The sequence below is a fragment of the Solanum pennellii genome, chromosome 1, assembly GCF_001406875.1.
Source record: "Solanum pennellii chromosome 1, SPENNV200".
NCBI classification, from domain to species: Eukaryota; Viridiplantae; Streptophyta; class Magnoliopsida; order Solanales; family Solanaceae; genus Solanum; species Solanum pennellii.
This window is the reverse complement of record NC_028637.1, coordinates 4,784,862-4,805,570: the sequence shown is the minus strand read 5'-3', so window position 1 is coordinate 4,805,570 and position 20,709 is coordinate 4,784,862. Positions and strand designations below refer to the sequence as shown.

The following is a 20,709-nucleotide window of genomic DNA, read 5'->3' as shown; positions in this document are numbered from 1 at the left end:
AGAGTCGATTTCAGTACCCAAATTTCAGAAATCTAAGTGTTCTGGAACGAGACACCTGCGACGGTCCGTCGTGCCCACGACGGTTCGTCCTGCAGGTCCGTCGCCAAGTTCAGAGGGTCGATTTCAGTACCCAAATTTCAGAAGTCTAAGTCTTTTGGAACGAGACCCCCTCGACGGCCCGTCGTGCCCATGACGGTCCGTCGTGGGTTCCGTCGACTCACACAGTTTTTCCAGAAATAAATCTGCTGCTCAAAACGACTAAACAGGTCGTTACAGTTTGCCATGCCCGCTTATACAGGTAACTACTCAGGAACTCTATAACAGAATTTTATTCACGATAACCAGGAATTCACATCTTTGGCTAGCGGCACACCGTCCTTTAATCTTACTAGTTATAATTGTGAGAAACCTGGCCACATGAGGAGAGATTATCCCCAACAGCTCATGCTGGATTTAACGTAGCAACATACTAGAGAGTGTTACCCACGGGCAATAGTAATAATAGTAGAGGACAATCAGAAGGTGGGCGAAAAGGAAATCAATGAGGTCGTGGAGGTCGGGGTAATGGTAATGAGCGGCAAGGAGGTTGTCCGTCAAGATGACAAAGCTCAATTTTATTCTTTTTCGGGCAATACTGAGGCAGAGACATCTAATGCAATGATCACATATACTATTCTTGTTTGTGACCGAATGGATAATGTATTATTTGATCCGGGATCTACCTTTTCATATGTGTCAGTTCAATTTGCCTAGGAATTTAAAGACGTTTGTGATGTAATTGATGCCCCCATCCATGTTTCTACCCCAGTTGGAGAGTTTTTCATAGTCACCCATGTGTATCGTGTTTGTTCTGTTATGTTTATGGGTTTCCAAACTTGGGTTGATATGGTTATTTTTTATATGACTGACTTTGATATAATCATAGGCATGACTTGGTTGTCCCCCTATTATGTTGTGTTGAATTGTAATACGAAATTTGTGACTCTAGAGATAGGGAAAAATTAAAGTGGGAAGGGGTGTATAAGCCTAAGATAGCTAAGGTCATATCCTTAATTCGGTCTAGGAATCTGGTGGGCAGGGGTGTTTCGCGTACTTGACATATATTCGGGATGTTGAGGTTTAATTAAGTCTCCCTCTATTGAATCTAATCCTGTAGTGTCTGAATTTAGGATCGTGCTTCCTATTGATTTTTCTGGTATACCTTCATATCGAGATATAGATTTTTGCATTGATTTAGAACCTGGTACCCGCTCTATTTTTATCCATCTGTATCGCATGTCCCCGGTAGAATTGAGATAGTGTAAGACTCAAATCCAAGAACTTCTTGATAACGGTTTCATCCTTCTTAGTACTTCCCCATGGGGTGCTCATGTCTTGTTTGTTTAGAAAAATGATGGTAGTATGAGGATGTGCATAGACTAGCGACAGTTGAATAGGGTCACCATTCGAAATAAATATCAGTTACCTCGAATAGATGATCATTTTGACCAGTTGCAAGGTGCTTCATTTTTCTCTAATATTGATCTAAGATATTGTTACCATTAGTTAAAAATTAGGCCTGAGAATGTACCAAAGACGGCGTTCAGGACATATGACGAGAACTATGAGTTTTTAGTAATGTCATTCGAGTTGAGCAATGCGCCTGCAACTTTCATGAATTTGATGAATGGTGTGTTCAAGCCATTTCTGGATTCTTCTGTGATAGTCTTTATTAATGATATTTTGGTTTATTCCTAGAGTAAGGAAAAGGATGCCGACAATCTTTGTATTGTTCTGGGTGTTCTTCGGAGACAAAAGTTATATGCCAAATTTTCCACGTGGTGCGTTCTTATTGGATTCAATTGTCTTTTGGGGGCATGTAGTTTCGACGGAAGGGGTAATGGTAGATCTCCAAAAGATTAAAGCGGATAAGAATTGGTCCGACCTAACTTTGTGATCGAAGTTGGGAGTTTTTTTGGGCTAGCTAGCTACTATCATCGATTTGTGAAAAACTTTGATTCTATTTCCACATCTAACAAGGTTGACCAAGAACGAGGTACTTCTCAAATGAACCAAAAGATGTAATAAGAGCTTTCTAAAGTTCCAAACTCTTTTGACCAGAACACTTATTCTAGCACTACCGGTTGAAGGTAAAGATCTTACTATTTATTGTGACGTTTCACATTCGGATTTGGATGTTGTGTTAATGTAGGATAAGAATGTTATACCTTATGTATCGCAGTAGTTAAAGGTGCATGGGAGGAATTAGCCTACACATGATTTAGAGTTGGCAGCTATAGCATTTGATCTTAAGATCTGGTGGTATTACCTTTATGGTGTCAAGTGTGAGGTGTTTTTAGATCATCGCAGTCTACAACATGTATTTACGCAAAAGGATTTGAATTTTGGACAACAAAGAGGGATGGAGTTACTTAAAGATTATGATGTCACCATCTAATATTATTCGGGTAAGGGATATGTAGTGGCAAACGCACTGAGCTAGAAGACGGTGATAATGGGTAGTTTAGCTTGCTTGAGTGTATCCAATAGACCTTTGGCTAAGAAAATTCAAACCTTGAAATTTAAGTTTATGCAGTTTGACATCTTGGAAAAAGGTGGAGTGTTAGCTAGCATTGAGGTGAGGGCCACATTTGTTGAAGATATCAAGGCCAAACAATTTGAGCATGAGAATTTGAATGAGCTAGAAAAGAAAACAGTGTTTGGCAAGGCATAAGATGCGACTTTAGATATGGGGTGTGTGCTTAGCTTTAAAAGAAGGATTTGTGTTCCTAGAGTGGATGATTTGATTCAAAAATTGCTGAAAGAATCTCATGTGTTATGGTATCCATTTATCTAGATGTGATCAAGATGTATCGAGATTTGAAGTGACTTTATTAGTGGCCTGACATGAAGAATGACATAGCTGATTTTTTGGCTAAGTGCTAAAACTGTCAGCAAGTAAAGTACTATCATCAAAGGCCTGCAGGTTTGCTTCAGATAATGTCAATTTCGGAATGGAAGTGGGAAAGGATAGCCATAGATTTTGAGGTTAATCTCCCCAAAGACTTTGGGAAAGTTTGATTCTATTTGGATAATGATTGATGGATTGAAAGTTTGATTCATCTCAGAACGTGGTACATAGTTCACATACAATTTTTGGAGAAAATTACATGGTGAGTTGAGACTCAACTCACTTTTAGTACAACTTTCCATTCACGAAAGGACTGGCAGTCAGAGAGAACCATTCAAGTGTTAGAGGACATGTTGAGGGCGTGTGTGATTGATTTTGAAGGACATTGGAATAAGTTTCTACCGTTGGTGTGAGTTCTCCTATAATAATAGTTACCAATATAGCATAGACATGGCACCATTCAAGACACTTTATGGGAGGGGATGTAGATCCCCCGTATGAGAGTTTGAGGTGGGAGATGTAAAACCTTTGGGGATGGATTTGGTGAAGGATACGCAGGATAAGGTAAGAAGCATCCAAGCTAAGCTTTTAGCACCCCAAAGTTTACAAAAGAACTATACAGGTCATAAGGTAAAAGACATGACATTTCAGACTGGTGAGAGTGTTAATCTTAAAGTATCACCCATGAAAGGGGAGATGAGATTCGACAAGAAGGACAAGCTTAATCGTCGTTACATCAGCCCATTTTGAGATTCTTGATTGTGTAGGGCTAGTGGCTTACATATTGGTTTTACCACCTAGATTATCTAGAGTTCATTAGTGTTTCATATATCCATGTTGAAGAAGTAACATGGAGACGGAGATTACATCATAAAGTGGGACTGAGTGTTGTTAGATAAAGACATTGAGTATGAGGAGAAATCGATTGCAATTCTAGATCGCCATGTCCGAAAGATGAGAATCAAAGAGATTAAGTCTGTGAAGGTTCAATGGAAGTATCTTCCATTTGAGGAAGCTGCTTCGAAAATCGAAAAAGACATGGGAGACAAGTATCTCTAGTTGTTCGACGACTCAGATACTACTCCAATATTACTTTAGTCGTTTTCCTAGTTTGTCACTTGAGGACAAGTGACGGGTAAATTCGTATCTATTGTAACAACATGTTCCCAACATTATAGAAAATTCAACGGGGAAAATTTTTGGTAGTAACTTGAAATTTCCTAGCCTAATCTAGATTTGAACGAATTCTGAGTCACATGAGGCCTAGAAAAATCTGATAATGAATGAGAGATTAAATAATGAATTTGATTGCATGAGTAGATAGCTAAGATTTAACCCCTACGACTTTACAGAATTAAATTTGGACGAGTGAAACTCTCGAAACTAATCTTAGCGTGAAATGGTAGTTTTGAACGTCATGGATTGAGGTATTTTGTGAAATGGGGGTTGGAAATCAAATTCCGACTCTCTGTCTCCGTGTAAGAAGTTGTGACGAGATTATTCCCGTCAGGGCCTTGCCTCTATGGCGGGTTGGGGCCTGCTAAGGCAGGCTAGTTGCGACTTAAGTTGGAATTAAATCCCAAAAACATTATTTTTCTCCAGGTTTCACTCTTAATAGGTAAGAGACGATCCCAAGTGATTTCTTGACAGTTTTTCACGACTTTAGGTGTTAAAGGTAAGGATTTTACTCCCCTAATTTCATTTTCGATTCGTAGAACATAGATTATTGGTTAAATATTATTGGAGGGTGAACTGAATTTGATGGTGGGGAAAAGCCCTAGCTGCACAATGCGATCATGTGTTTGGTCTTGGGATATTAGGTTTGTTATAATCCGGGTAAGTAGACCTTAATTAATTGATCCTTGCATGAAATTGTTATTTTTATACCTAGAACAAGTGGAAAGAATTCGAAAAGGAAAAATTCAAGTGTCTTAGTGATTCAAGCTTGGTTTCGAAGTAGGAGATGAGTTGATTTCTTGTTTGCATAATATATGTTGGTAATTGCTTCATTGTTATTCATGTATGTATGTGATTGAAACATTGTTGATCGAACCTAATCAAATGAGAACGAATGAGTAAATGTATGTCATGATCAACACTTGATTGTATGATTATGAGAATTTACATATGAGTGTGATTGTGGTTGTGCTGAATGGATCAGGTGTCATGTTTCGACACGCTAACTTGGATTTGGTGCCACATTCTGGCGCATATATTGGGTGGGTGCCACGTTTGACACACTAATTTAGATCGGGTACCATATTTCGGTATACTAACAGTTTAGGTATGTGTTCCATAAAAGTACCATTGAATTGTCATATTTACTCGTGATTGAAAATGTGGATCGGTACATTGACTTTCAGGTTCTAGGGATGGTTTTCCGCAATGTTTGGTAGTTTTTTTTTTGTTAATTTCCAGATTATATGGGAACTTCGATTTTCTTTAGACATTTAAACCTGCTTCGTATCTTTAAATGCCTATCTTTTCGTTAAGTTGTGTAGTTGAGTTGTAATAATGGTTCTCTCCCCCGAGGGTTAATGTGGGTGCCATTCACGACAGTCTAGATCATGACATTTTTGATGCATGTGCTCTAAGTGGTCAATTAAGTGTGCTCGAATAATCATGTCTAATGCTCAATTTGGGAATTGTCCAATTATTACACAAATTTTCTAACTAACACTAAAAAAATATTAAAAAAATGAGTGATAAAATTATTTTTATTTATCAATAGATATATGAAAATCGAGAGTAGCTTAAATAAAATAATAATTATATTACATAATCATTAATGGAGAATATCGTGAAGGTGAATATAATTAATAGTTTCTTGATAAAATAGATAGCCAAAATTTATATATTTACTTGCTATTGGTGTTCATGTATATGTATTATTCATGTGTCCTCAATATAATACTATCATACTTTTATTATTTTATTACTTAAAAAAATCTTATATAATCATGAAAAGTAATGTTTTGTATTTGGAAAAATACACAAGTATCTCCTCAATCTATATCTGAGATTTCAGAGACACACTTATATTATACTAAGGTTTTATTACCATCCTGAACTTATTTTATATACGTGGTACTAGTTTGAAAAAAAAAAAGTCTATCAGCGCTGGCACACAAGATAGTGTCACGTAGGCCGAAAAGGGATAGAAAATTATTAATAAAATAAGTTCAAATAGGTAATAGGACTTTAGTATATATAAATGTGTCTCGGAAATTTCGAACATAGGCTAAGAGGATACTTGTGTATTATCGCTTTATATTATAGTACCAATACAATTTATGAAAAAATATTTGAACTTTTTTTTTCAACCGTCCAAGTCTAATAGAGTGGATGTTATTATATAATTAAATATTACTACAAAACAGAAGAGGTAAGCCTCTCTATACCTACTCTGAATGAATTAGGCTTCATTAATATATGGAATGAATAGGATTTTCTATCCAAAATTATTGAAAACTCTTCTAAATTTGATACAAATTATTGTTTATTTTTACATTATTGACGGCTTTAAAATATTCATTTACTTGATTAGTTAAATTTGATACACTCCAGATCGTGCAAAATGAATGAATATACCTCTAAAATCTCACCAAGTTTAAGAGACACATGCTCTTATAACAAGAGTTCGAAAACACTTGCTAAGTCATTTGACATATGATATATCTATGTTTAGATAATTAAATAATGAAGAATTAAAGATTGTCAATAATTTTAAAATAAAACTAATAATTTACATAAAATATAAAAGCGTTTTCTCTATTTTCTATTTTGCTCAAAAAATCAAACAAAAATTTGCTTTGGATGGTCGCATGAAATATTATTGCTGGCTTGCTGTATTTTGAAAAGTTGAATAGTATTGTCACTTATGATAAATAAAAACTTATTTCGTATATCTATTTATGAAATAAGTCCCTTTATTAATTAGAGGTTGTTACCCATTTCTCTTTACCCAAAGTTGGCACTTGTATCCATAGTTAAATCCCAGCCTTAAATCATCCCTATCGAGTATGGAGTACATACTAAAACAAAAAAAATTATTAGCAGTAAATAATTTTTAATTGTCATTAAATATATATTTTTAGTGGCAATTGTTATTTTTGATATATGTCTCTAAAACCTTTAGCAATATTGGTTCTAATTACATTTAACTAATATTAGTAAAAGCTTTAGCACTCTTTGTTAATGTCAATATTTAATACCGCTAAAAATTATTTTTGTTATAGTAACATTATATTGTTTCGACAATTAATTTATCAACATAATTAAAATATTTAAAAAAAATTATGATATTAAACTCTTTACTACTCGAAAATCTCCTAATTAAGAAATATCAATATTTTCTTTTAAGTATAGATATGACAAATAAAAATTAAGTAATCAGACAAACTAGATTGAATAAAAAAGTGAAACCACCCCATAAATATGAAAAGGGAACGGTTATATATAAAGGGATAAAAACTAAAATTGTTAAAAAGATAAATATACTATTTAATTTAATAATAAAAGAAGATGTATTAATAGTTACTCACTATAATCACAAAAATTATACTATATTATATATAAATAATATATAGTGCCTCATATTTTGGCTCCTTTTAGAATTTGTGGATTTCACTTGCGTTATCCTAGAGCCACCCATGCATCGATAAAATTCACAATATTTGAAATTAAAGCCAAAGCGCCCCCACTTCTTTGAGAAGAGGGACAAGAGATCCATTAATATGAGAGGCCATAACTCTATCCATCGAGCCAATCAGTTCACCACCTATGAACACAACTGGAATCGCGGGTGAATTCCCAAGAAGCTTGGAAAGAGCCTTCTCCATTGACTTTCCATTAGGGTCATGGTCTAACTCGTACACCGTTGGGTTCACACCGAGCTCACAAAACAACCTCTTCATTGCATGGCACATGCAACAACTACTCGAGCTAAATATCACCACCGCGCTCACGGATGCTAGCTTCACCACCCTCTCCAATGAGTCCGAACACGATGACCTTCGCTTCACCCTTGTGGTTCGGTGATTCCCCCTAGATGAATTTGATTCTTGATATTGCATTTTGAACACTATAAAAATAAAAAAAATAAAAAAAGTCGTCTAAGGAATATTATTAATTTGTTGAGTGATGACAAATTGGAAGTAGAATACATATATATATATATATATATAATGGAGTGGGGGAGGTCTTTATTTTCGTGAATTTAATTTTGTGCATGGAAGATATGGAATGTAGGTAATGTACAATTAAATTTTTAATTTTTTTGTGTTAAATGAATCATTAAATACTAAAGGTGTACAATAGCCCGTGGCCGTTTGCAATTAATTGCAAAAAGCAATATATAGTTGGAATAATTGGAATTAAGATGAAGTGTTATACATCTATATTTCTTCTTTTTTTGGCTTTCCCTCTCAGCTACATTAAATCAAAATTCATATTATATAGTAATTTTATACTTAGAAGAATAAAATGTTTTTTAATAAATACAAGGCACATACATATAAGAAAACATATGTCTCATAAATATAAAATGGTTTTATAAAGCGAAAGTTATAAATTTAATTTACCATATTGAAGTAATAGAAATGTATATGCAAATATCTATTATACGTATATTGATTTATACTATTAAGTCTTATTTATTTGCATTTAATAAAGGTCTTACTCTTGAGAGGATTCGTTGTTAAGTACCTTTTTAACATCCTAAAAAGTACGATATATTCAAATTTCAAATTTTAAATCGACTAATTGTTACAATTTTACCTAAGTATAGAAGCTCACTCACATGGATTAAGTGGAATTATTTTAATTGATAGAAGCTAATAAACAAAAAAATTGAACGGTGTTCGAATATGTAATAGAGCCTCGATTAAATTCGAATAAAGCACTGCATGACTCATTTAGAGATGACGCTCCCAACAAAAAAAAATTCATACTCAGTGTTCCAATGTGAGTCTTCTAGTTCAGATTTGGAGTAGTCTTGCTAGTTGCTACTACACCGATTAATGAGAAACTAATAAAGTTACCAATTGAAAAGTGGTACATCGCAAAATTAAATAGAGATACTATCGACAGCAAAGTATTTGTATATCAATTACTGCTCCATATTTAAGAACTTTTCCTTTGGGGTTCCACATATTTATATTCGAGCATCTTACATAAATGTATCACGTAGCAAAACTTTTTAGTTAAATGGTTGTACGTATATGTAATATATTTATATTATTTAAAAATAATATATTTATAATATATAATTATGTATTAGAGTTGTATACATATTATTATATGAGTAACTACTACATAAAAAATGAGTATTAGCGGCAATTAATTAGCAATTGTTGTTAAATAGAGTATGTATATTTAGTGGCAATTAGCACTATTTGTATATGTCCCTAAAGACTTTAGCGACATTGAATATAATGACACTTAACTAATGCCGATAAGGAATTTAACATTCTTTATTAATGTGTCTATTTTTTGCCGCTAAAAGTTGTTTTTATTGTACTGAATATTTATATATGGTAACAATACATCTTTTTCAATGAGTTGTCAAAATGTGCTAACCCAACCCAATTCAATCCTTACAGGCTAGAAGTTAATGGGTTGGGACGGATTGATCCTATTAATTAAATGGTCTATAAAATAGCAATCAAACTCAGCCCTAAGCGAGCTACGGATTGACCCTTCAATCAAAAAAGGAAAACATTTTCCTCTTAGAAAATATACGAACGTTGATATCGGATGAACACGAAATCAATACATACATAAATTCATTCACTAATTACACATAGTTCAGTGAATATATTTACAAAATAAATACATAATTGCCAAGATACAACATTCATAAGATCATCGGAGCAAAAATAATTACATAATCAATATTTTTATAAATAAGACAATAAAGAAGAAGTGAAAAATTAGATATAAAGGTAAAAGACGTCAAAAGTTCATAGTTATAATTGAGTAATGAATTTGGGCTAATACGAAATTTTAGTGGCTAATGACCTAGAATGTAAAAGATATGTAAAAATTATAGTCTTGATACATTTAAAAATATTTATTGATAAAATCTTAGTAAGTAAAATACTACTTAAAATATATATAATAAATATTTTTAAAATTCACAGTCGACGGCTAGCCTATGAGGCTTTCGGGCTGGATTTAAGAGGCCAGCGAGCCAAATGAGGTTTGGCTAAAAAGCCTTGTTCCTAAATGAGTTTAAAAAAATTAATTTTCAACCTCATTTAATTTAATGGTTGGGTTGGACCGGCCTAGCGGGTTAAGTCCATTTTGACAGCTTTACTCTCGATTAGTTAATTTGAAAAAGGTTGAACTTTTTGAAAAGCTTATATTTTTTAATTCATTTACTTCATAACTAATAGAGGTGAAAAGGTCAACTCGTTATGTTAATAATTATTTTCTTAATAGGTGTGTCAATTCAAAAGTAGACAAGTAATTAGGAAAAAAGAAAATATTAATTTTCCACCTTACTAAATCAAGAAGACATTAATTATTTTTTTCTTATATTATTATTGTAATTAAATATTTTTCAAAGTCTTCACATTTATTTGTAAAATTCTGAAAAATTTTCTTAAAAAATTAGAAAAATTATTATTTTATTTATAAATTCTTAATATACATATAAAAAGAAAAAGTAATCAACTACTCACTCTGTACCTATTTACTTGTCCACTTTTGAATTGACACATCTATTTAAAAAATAATTAATGACACAACGAATTATCATTTTACCTCCCATTAATTATGAAGTAGATAAAAACTTTTACTAGTTTACCATTTTACCTCATTTTCTTAATTTATCACAATAGACAAGTAATTAAAAATAACTATAAAAGAAAAAAATGAACAAGTAAATAAAAATAAAAAATAATATAAAATAAAAAAAAATTATCATCTTATAATCTTAAACGTGTTACAAATGGACGAGATTATTTCGTGTAAGCCTTAATTTGCATAGTTAGGCGGCGGAGAATTTAAGGATTGGGTGCGCCCGCCGCCGTCGAATTTAATTGTGTCGTAGGTAAACACATTGCGTAAGCATAAATGTCATCATGTTGGATCTATACCAAAGTAAACAAGTCTAGTTTGGTACAATTAGGTTTCTATAATTATATATATGTATAATATTTATGACTAGCCAAGTTTTTGTTTCTATAATTAATAAATATATATTACTCATAGGAGTAGCTCTTGTTTTCAAAGTTTTAAATGCACAAGTTTGGGGCGGAGCTAGAGGTCTATATAGATCGTGTTGGTTTGATATTGTATTGAAAAATAATTAAGAAAAAATATTTTTGAGTAGAAAACTTCGTTAGGATTTGGTTAGAATGATATTCTTTTTATGTTATTTTATATTTTAAAAATATTTTTATTTTTTTAATTTTAATACCTTTTAACTAAAAAATGAAAAAAAGATTAATTTATTTTAAAATAAAAAATATTATAGTTTTTAAGTTTTTCAACTATATTCTGATCAAATTTTCTGGTCATTTAGCACTTCTCAATAATTAAATTAATCATGTTAATTGAGTAAATTTATAAATTAAATCAACATAAAGTCGATTTTTTTTATTTCAATATTTTACTGATTTTTTTTTTCAAATTTTCTTTTATTTTTCGATTTTCTCACAATTACACAATATTTGGGGGAAAAAATCAAATGTGATTTCACTTATCTCTGTGATAAGCTAAAACGTTAATTGAGTAGGAACCTTCAAAAAGATTGAAAATTTAACATTAATACAAAAGTCTTTCGTTAAATATTAGTGTTCGATACGTTAAATTTATAATATTAATACAATTAAAATGAATATAAAATAAAACATTTACAAGTAGACGATTAACTTTCTATATCATGAAATCTATAATAATGTAAGTGTAATACAAAATAAAATAGGGAAAACTATCTTACTAGACATACATTACTATAATATATGTACTAACTTTATCACTACTTTTAAACAATTACATATATTACCATTTTTAATATTTTGTACCAATTATTATTGAAGATATAATCAGATACCCACATTTCTTAAAATTAGGATTCATTAAGGGTGTGTTTGGTATGAAGGAAAATGTTTTCCATGGATGAGAGTTTTGGAAAATATTTTCTTTAATTTTTGAAGGGAAGTCATTTTCCTTAATTTTGAGGAAAATGAGTTAATTTGGAAAACATTTTTAAAACTTTTGTTCCAACCAAACATGAGAAAATTGAAAAACATTTTTCATACCAAACACACTCTAATTATTTTTACATTTTAACTCTACGATTAACGTTTTACTTTTACTTTTACATTTAAAAACTCAATCATTTTCTCTATGTTTATCACTTATAGGGTTTGTTTTCTTCATCGATCAATCAACTATGTCTTCTTCAAAGAAGATCGTGTTGAAGAGTTTCAAATTTCAGTCAAGCTATAGATCCTTATCCAAGTTTCAAATTTCAGTTAAATTCTATTGAAAAACAAAGACTTCTATTAAAAACAAAGTGTCATCACTTAGGATCAGAATTTAAAACGTTCTTGTTATGTAATCTGGTCATATTTCAACGAGATCATTGTATATCACACTTTTGTGGAAGGTCAAATCCATCAATGGCCTCTTAAGCTTGACTCCAATTTTTATTTAGACACCTTAATTAGGCGATGTTCATTTTAGACACCTCATGTAGGGTTCTGTTGTGTCATTTTGACACTTTTTGCTAAAATGTCAAAGTGAGTGTGATACACTCAACAATAACGCGTGAAAGACTTATTTAGAAATTTTTAATTTTATTTTCTCTTCTTCTTCTCTATTTTTCAAGCCACCACCCCTATCTTTTTTTAAAAGCTTAAATTCCTTCAATGAAGGTCAAATTTTTTATTCAAATTCACTTTTAAGTCATTTTCTTCTTCTTCGTTGTATTACTTATCTAAATCTATCATCTCCTCCCTCCATTTTTTGCCGGAAAAATAGATACCAACACCCATTTTTCATATTTATTCTCTTCTTTTTTCTTCCTCTCCCTCTTTTCTTTCCAAAAAATGATACTAAAAAGAAAGAAGATGAATAAATATGAATAATAATAAAAGAAAAAAAATATTTTTTAGAAAAAACACAAAAGAGTTTTGAGTGTAATGAAATAAGAGATTTTCTTAGAATAATACTTTTAATTTATTTATTAAATAGATTTTATAATTATTTTTAATTGAAAATAACACATGTAATTATTAATTGATTGTTTGCCGCGTCATCAACGAGTGTATTAAACTCTCCTTTAGTTTTTTATTTATTGTCAGAAAAGTGTCAAAATGACACAACAGAACCCTAAATGAGGTGTCTAAAATAAACATCACTTAATTGAGGTGTTTAGTAAAAATTGATGCCAAGTTTAGAAAGTCACCGATGAATTTAACCTTTGTGGTATTATGATAATCACAAATTCATTGATGCAGACCTATTAAAGCCAAAATACATATTTATCTATTCAAATTTCATTGATAATATCAAATAATTGAATACATACTTCATATACATAGCAAGTTTCAAATTCATATATATGATAAATGATACATGTAGCTGGTACATAATTAATACATCTAAGTCACAAAGTATGTATCAGATACACGTATATAATAGATCAAATACATTCAATGAAACTAGATGCATGCATCAAATTCATTAATTAAAGGCACGTATCTTGATCCATATTTAATAATTTTGATTTATGTAAGATTTTCAAATGAAGGTTTGTATCTAGTTAAAAAACAACAATATACTTTTATCAGAATATTTAACAAAGCAACAATCAACTAGAGTGCGAGATACACATTGTTCTCTAAACATGAAAATGTGAAGAAAAAGATCTCGAAATTCCGGAAAAAATATAAATGGAAGAAATTTATTTATTGTTTTGAATTTTTTAAAAAGTTATTAGAATAGATATATCCAAAAGTTGTTAAAGGTGTGATTTCCTCCTTAAATTAAGCATTTTAGTTACGATCCTTAATTAAATATGTATAATGCTTTTTCATTTCCTCGGATACATGTATCTATAGAGTTAAGATATATGTATCCAACCAACAAAATGTGGTACAACAAGTAATATTCGAAACTATCGTGAAACTAGTAATTAAGACCTAAATTAGTGAAATTTATGTTGCTTGCTCAATAAAATATTTACAAATGCTACAAGCCTAAATTTGAAATAATATATGTAAACAACGAAAACGATAAGCTGATATACTGTCACAAATATTGTATAACAATATATATTTTGTGAATACTCAGTGTACATGCAATATATGTTGAGTATACACAAACATACACAAAGTATGCATTGGTTATTAAGGTCCAAAGTGTATATTCAATGTATGTAACTAATGTATATTTTTTTGAATATCAATGTTATATATTATACAATGTATATACATCTTTATCGGAAACAACCTCTCTACCTCTAAGGTAGTCATAAAGTCCGTGTAGATTCTATCCATACCCTACTTTCTAGAATTACACTTGATTTTTTTGTTGTTGAATCTATATAAATCTCCTATACAAAAATCATTAAAACCAAAAAAATCGGAAGGAGGAGGAGGAGAAGATTCACTTCTTCACACAAAAACCACACATTTTAAACTAAAACGATTGAGCTAAGATCTCCATACTCCTCCAACAAGAACCTTTAAATTAGCAGCAACATTTATAATACATAGAAAATGTCTATACACGGTACAATAGTATATATACATTCGTTATTCAATATATATACATTTTATATACATTTGCAAGGTCACTACAAAAACTTTGACATTAACATGTAGTTGTAAAAATATTTCCTTTATTCTGTCCACATTTACAATAACTTGACCTACAATAAGTAATTGTTCTAACATTTCCACCCTTACTATAATGAGTATGGATCCATAACGATGTACCCTCCTCAAAATTCACTAGTGAGATTTCACTAAATTCTACCTTTTAAGTTTGGGCAAATTGCAGAAAACATATAGTTTTAAGGCAAAATTAATATCTATCCCTTAAAATTTTACAATTACAAAAATCCCTCAAAATGAATACAATAATATAAGCGCTGATACATTAATCTAATGCGCGATATTCACTAATCTGATGCACGAGATACACTAATCTGATGCGCGAGATACACTAATCTGATGGGCGAGGTACATTTTATACATGATACACTAATCTGATGCGCGAGGTACATTAATTTGATGCGCGAGATAAACTAATATGATGCGCGAGATACACTAATTTAATGCGCGAGATACATTAATGTGATGAGTGAAAATGAGAAATTTTAGAAATTTGTAAAGCTTATAGGGGATAATGGTAATAATTAAACTAAAATGTGAGATTTCCTTAATTAATCCATATGAAAACAATTTATCAAATACCATAAAAAGGGGCAAAAATTTCAAAATCAAAAGTTCAAATTTAAAGTTCATATAAAAGGGGAAATGAAATACAATAATCAATGATATGTCATACAAAATCCTCAACTTACTACTTCTCACTCTTTCTGCATTCTGATTATAAGAAACTATGTCTTCCTTCTAGCCATCGATGTAGAATTACCATCGAAAAAATCGTCGATCAATATCTCTATATCCTCTGGTTGATACTTTATATACTTCTCTGCTTGCTTTGCATTGTCCAAATACTGTCTAAATCTCCCAAAAAATGATCTATAAGCTGGAATCACCAATGCAGATATCGAAACTCGAAGTTCAGATTGAAGTTGTTCATCACTAACAACCCAAGTACTCTGACTCCTATGTATTTCATCGAAAATCGCGTTGAAATTCTTGAACCTCTCTTTAACTGTTGTTTTCGCCACTTTCCCGTGTACTTGCATTCCATCATGTGATAGTATTTGAAGTACTTTACCAAATGTCTCCCTTTGATAGTTCTTGTGGTAATGTCTAACGATCGTTGATCGTCTCCTACACCACGTATCGCCCATCACTTGATGAATCTCCGCGGAACCTTTCACTTTTTGTAAAATGTACCTACCATTGTTCATTAGGAAAATATCGCGTAACGCAGGGTCTCTGTAAAGGTTTGATTTAGCTTCGAGATTTGTGTCGAGAAGGTCCATAATCGTCACTAGTTGTATTGAGAATGGCGTTGTCTCGGAGTTACAATGTGGGCTATCGTTCTCTGCTTCTACCTCCAATATTGGCTTAAATTTGGCAGGGGAATTGGCATCGACATTAGCATTGGATTCTTCGAATTTTACGTGTTGCTGGAAGATGTGTTCTAGGGTGATTTTGTATTCACAAGCATATTTTAAGTAATTCATGACGTAACGCGTTAGGGGGTGCACTGCACCACCAGGGACGGGTGTCCTTGCAACGTCGTTCTTTATGGAATTTTCGAGATCACTAAATATACTTACAGCTGATTCACCTAACCTGTCTATTGTAGCTTGAATCTCCGAACTCAATTCGTTCTCACGTTCATTGGAGCACGAGTTTTTGATGGATGGAATGAGATCACGCAAAGCTTCATACATGTCTAGGTATTTGAAGAGTTTCTCCGCGGAGCGTTTGGTCATGGTTACAGCCTCAGCAAAGTCGAGAAGCTGAATGACAATTGCGCGAGCTAGGTTGCTAAATAGGGTTTGAGAATTCATTGGAGACTCGGAGAAAACAGAGTCCCCGAGTCTCTTTTCACCGGGGAACAGAGTTGTTGAGCAACTTTTTACAGCTCTGATCCACCGTGTGATCTCTCCTTCTAAAGAATCCCATTGCATTCTTTGAACGTCCTCCATATTGATCTTCTCGAATTCCAGCTTCTTCATTCGTTCAAAACATGCATTTCTCCTCGTAATCGAGTACACTTGACAACATTCTGTTTCATACCCCGCCACGATCATGGTAGAGGCTATTCTGTTCATTCTTGTCACCACGTCAGGAGGAAATGACGGATATTCCTCCTCTCCACTCGATTCAGATAGGGTTAAACTACATAGTTCCCCATCTACTAATAGCCTGTTTGAATTAAAAGAAGAGTTTTTATGAACTTTAACATGACTTGAAGAAGAATCTTCTAACAAGGCTCTCAAATCCTCTTCCATTAACGTCATGGCCCGTTGTAGGACCATGCTCGTTCTGTTCAACGACCTAGTGGTCGTTGAACCTAATGGAAATTCACTCAAGGAATTAGTCAATTTGGATAAACGTGTCACAGCTTCAACGAAAAAATTGTCCTCCTCCGTCATCTTGCATAACCTAGTGGACGAATTTTCACTAGTACTATGCTTGCTGATTTTCGATTCGATGATTTTTGAGAATGTCTCAATGGTTTCAGGGACTTCAGGGGGATTTGATTTATCATGACATGTTGAAAGCTCATCGATGAATCGATCAATATCATCCGATAGCTTCTTGACATCCTCGTTGTGATGATTCAAGGAGTGATCCAATTCTTCCTGGCTGCCTTTTCGCGAATGTGGATCAGTTGACGTGGTTGGATGAGGTGGTTTCGGGCTGCCTGTGAAGCTACCATTTTTATCTAGGTGATTCTTCACCATTTTTTCGATATAACGAAATTTTGTAGATCAAGTTAATAGATTGAAAATAATGATGATGTTAAGTGATGAAAAAAATGAGAGGAATGAACAAAGTTGATTGAGAATGATGAAAGGATGATGTTTAATTTTTGTGATAGAACGAGTTTATGGGAACAATTGGTTGGTACAAGTTGACAATTGACCCGGTTGACAAGTTTTAGATAGATAATTGTGCTTCACACGACTTTATTTTTTGTGTTAGCAATGGTTGGGTTGGATTTTATTAGTAATGGTTGCCCACTACTTACTAGTCCACGTGTAGTGGGATGATAAACATACTTTCGTTCTTAATTATAGGTCTCAGATTCGAATAATGATAATGAAATTAGGATAGGTAGGGAGGGGGTTGTAACAACCAAACACCATGTTTTGAGTATTTATAAACTTTGGTATATAACTTGTAGGATGGTTTGAGATGAGACTCGAGGGGTTCGGACGTGTGTTGGATCAGTTTTAAGTTGATGCGATCAGTGGCGAAATTAGGATTTTCGATAAGGGGCTTCGAAATCTAAAAACTAAAAAAACAGACACACGAAATAGTCGAAGGGAGTTTGACATCTACCATATATATCTAAAAAATTATTTTAACTATGTATGAATCATATAGTTTTTCCCCTCATTGTAAGGTGGCTCCGCCACTGGATGCGACTGAGATCGCGGAGATGAGAGACTTGACTAGCGTCATAATAGCGATGTCCTGAGCCTTGATCCCTAGAGATGTTGACAAGTGAAAGGTCTGTGATTAGGTGTGGCGAAATCAAATTCAACCGATATAATCCTTCAGAATCATTTAAATTTGAATGAATTATTGATCCGATCATTTATTAGCTAGACTCATTTCACCCCATTAAGAATTGGATATTTTCTGAATTGACTCATGAAAATTTTTGTCCAAATATTTATTTAATTTAATAATATAGGCATAATAAAGAAAAATAATAATTTTTTTAGCTATTGAAAATTTATATAAATAAAATAAATACACCAACTAAAACTTAGAAGTAGTTGACATTTTAGCCCATTTAAATTCAATGCATTTTAGCCCAATTAGCTTTTGGGCTGGTCAATAAACCACTCATTTTAACTCAATGCATTTCAACCCAATTAGCTTTTGAGTTGGTCAATAACTCGTTTATTTATAACTTAGCTAATTTTGTTTGTCCATATTCAGCTCAACTCACTTATTTGACATATTTATCCGTTATCGTGAAGGTTATACCTTGAAAGTCCTAAAGACTTTGACCAACTCGTGTTCGTGAACATGAAGAGATGATTTGCGAGGAAGCCTAGTGTTGGGAATTAAACACACAACACACACAAATAATCTAGAGAAAAGAGAAACGGAACACAAACGGGACACACAAGAATTTAACGTGGTTCGGTTTCCCTACTCCACGACTGTAACAGGAGGATTTTATTTTCACTTGTGCTGCTGTGGAATTACAAATACAAGGATCATATTTATAGGAAAGCCAAATGGTTAACCTAGGGTTTCAGTAATGGGTCGGGCCGGCTCACAAGCCTCCACAAAGCCCAACAATCTCCCACTTGGAGGCTTGAAGAATTTCAACTGTCATCCACTTAGAACACTTGTATGTCTAGTAATCTTTTTCAACTCTCTCCTGCTACAGCGGCCTTCTCATCAGTCAACTGAAAGGCCCGTTGAAGCTCCCCGAAGCTTCAACACATCAGTCACGGCTGAAACTGCCCTTGACTCGTCCTCGGTCCCTACCGGCTCCCACTTGAGACACGAACTGCCGGATCCTAGAACTCCCTGAGAACAAACACTCTCCATACTCAGCAAGAAATTTTCTGGAGACGTATCAACAGCTGGAATACTGGTTCTCTTGACCCACTGTCTTCTAGGAGCCTTGGCTGAAGCACGGCCGGTGCTCCCACTGCCACAAACGCCTCTGACTGGTCTTCCTGAACCTTTCCTTGCTCGTTCATCCTGAATCTGACCTGTGGCTCTGGGTTTCTTTCTTGCAAAGACAACCTTCTTCTGCCCACGAGATTCTGTGAACCGGACTTTGTTTTTCTTCTGAACTGGGACGGTCACTCCCTCAGACGGTAATCCGACAATATACAACGATCCTCTTTTTGTTCCACGAGCCATGACAAGATTGCCCCTCACGACCTTCCACTGCCCATTTCCGAACTTCACATGATGTCCCTGTTCATCCAACTGCCTAACAGAAATCAAACTTTTCGTCAAGCTTGGAACAACTCTGACATCCTTCAAGGTCCAGAAACCGACTGGCGTCTTCAGCACCATGTCACCCATGCCCGTAACATCAAGAGCTCTATCGTCTGCAAGCCTTACCTTTCCAAAGTCTCCAATAACCAGATTCTGCAATGCTTCACTGCTGTGGGTAGCGTGAAAAGAAGCACCAGAATCCATGACCCAGGAATCCACATTGCTCTCCGCGCAACAGATAAACAAATCCTCGTTGACGCTGTCTTCTGCAATGTTGACTTGTTTGTCTTTCTGGCATTGATTCCTGAAATGCCCCACCTCCTTGCAGTTCCAACATGTTACACCTGAGCCATCCCGAGCCTTTGACTGACTCCTTCTTCGGTTCCTGCTCCCACTACCTCTGTTATTTCCTCTGCCTCTGACGACGTTTAGCATATCACCTGATGATTCTCCAGAACTCCTTCTTCTGACATCCTCGCCAAGAACGAGATCACGAATCTTCTCAAAGGTGAATCCATTAGGTCCCACTGAACTGGCAACTGCTGTAACCGTTCCGGACCAACTGTCAGGCAATGATGATAACAGTAGTAAAGCTTGAACTTCATCATCGAACTTAATGCCAACTGACAAAAGTCTGGCTAAGATCGAATTCAATGAGTTGATGTGCTCGGTAACTGAACTGCCTTCCTTCATCTTTGTGTTCACCAACTCTCTAATCAGAAAAATTTTGTTTGCTGCAGATGGCTTCTCGTACATGTTAGACAAGGCTTCCAAGATGCCTTTCGCTGTCTTCTCCTTAAGAATGTTGAACGCAACATTCTTGGTCAACGAGAGTCGGATAACTGACATAGCTTTCCGATCCAAAACTGCCCACTCTGCATCAGACAATTTTCCTTGCTTGTCACCCAACACTACGTCCAAATCTTTCTGAACCAGCAAATCTTCAATCTGCATCTTCCACCAACTGAAATCTGTACCATCGAACTTCTCAATTCGGAACTTCCCATC

The 20,709-nt window shown here is 33.7% G+C and overlaps 3 protein-coding genes across 3 annotated transcripts; 1 reads left to right on the top strand and 2 right to left on the bottom strand.

Moving 5' to 3' along the window:
• Positions 1-2,494: 2,494 nt before the first annotated feature.
• On the top strand, positions 2,495-3,949 carry LOC107016698. The gene is made up of 2 exons (XM_015217093.1): positions 2,495-2,702; positions 3,786-3,949. Exons 1-2 carry the CDS (start codon positions 2,495-2,497, stop codon positions 3,947-3,949), a joined length of 372 nt encoding a protein of 123 aa, XP_015072579.1.
• A 3,443-nt stretch (positions 3,950-7,392) lies between these two features.
• On the bottom strand, positions 7,393-8,024 carry LOC107028881 (glutaredoxin-C1-like). Its single transcript, XM_015230124.2, has one exon. The coding sequence runs from the start codon at positions 7,963-7,965 to the stop codon at positions 7,573-7,575; it is 393 nt and encodes a 130-aa protein (XP_015085610.1). The 5' UTR covers positions 7,966-8,024; the 3' UTR covers positions 7,393-7,572.
• Positions 8,025-15,342: 7,318 nt separating this feature from the next.
• LOC107029735 (exocyst complex component EXO70B1) lies at positions 15,343-17,560 on the bottom strand. The gene has a single exon (XM_015231183.2). The coding sequence runs from the start codon at positions 17,463-17,465 to the stop codon at positions 15,471-15,473; it is 1,995 nt and encodes a 664-aa protein (XP_015086669.1). The 5' UTR covers positions 17,466-17,560; the 3' UTR covers positions 15,343-15,470.
• Between the last annotated feature and the right edge of the window lie 3,149 nt (positions 17,561-20,709).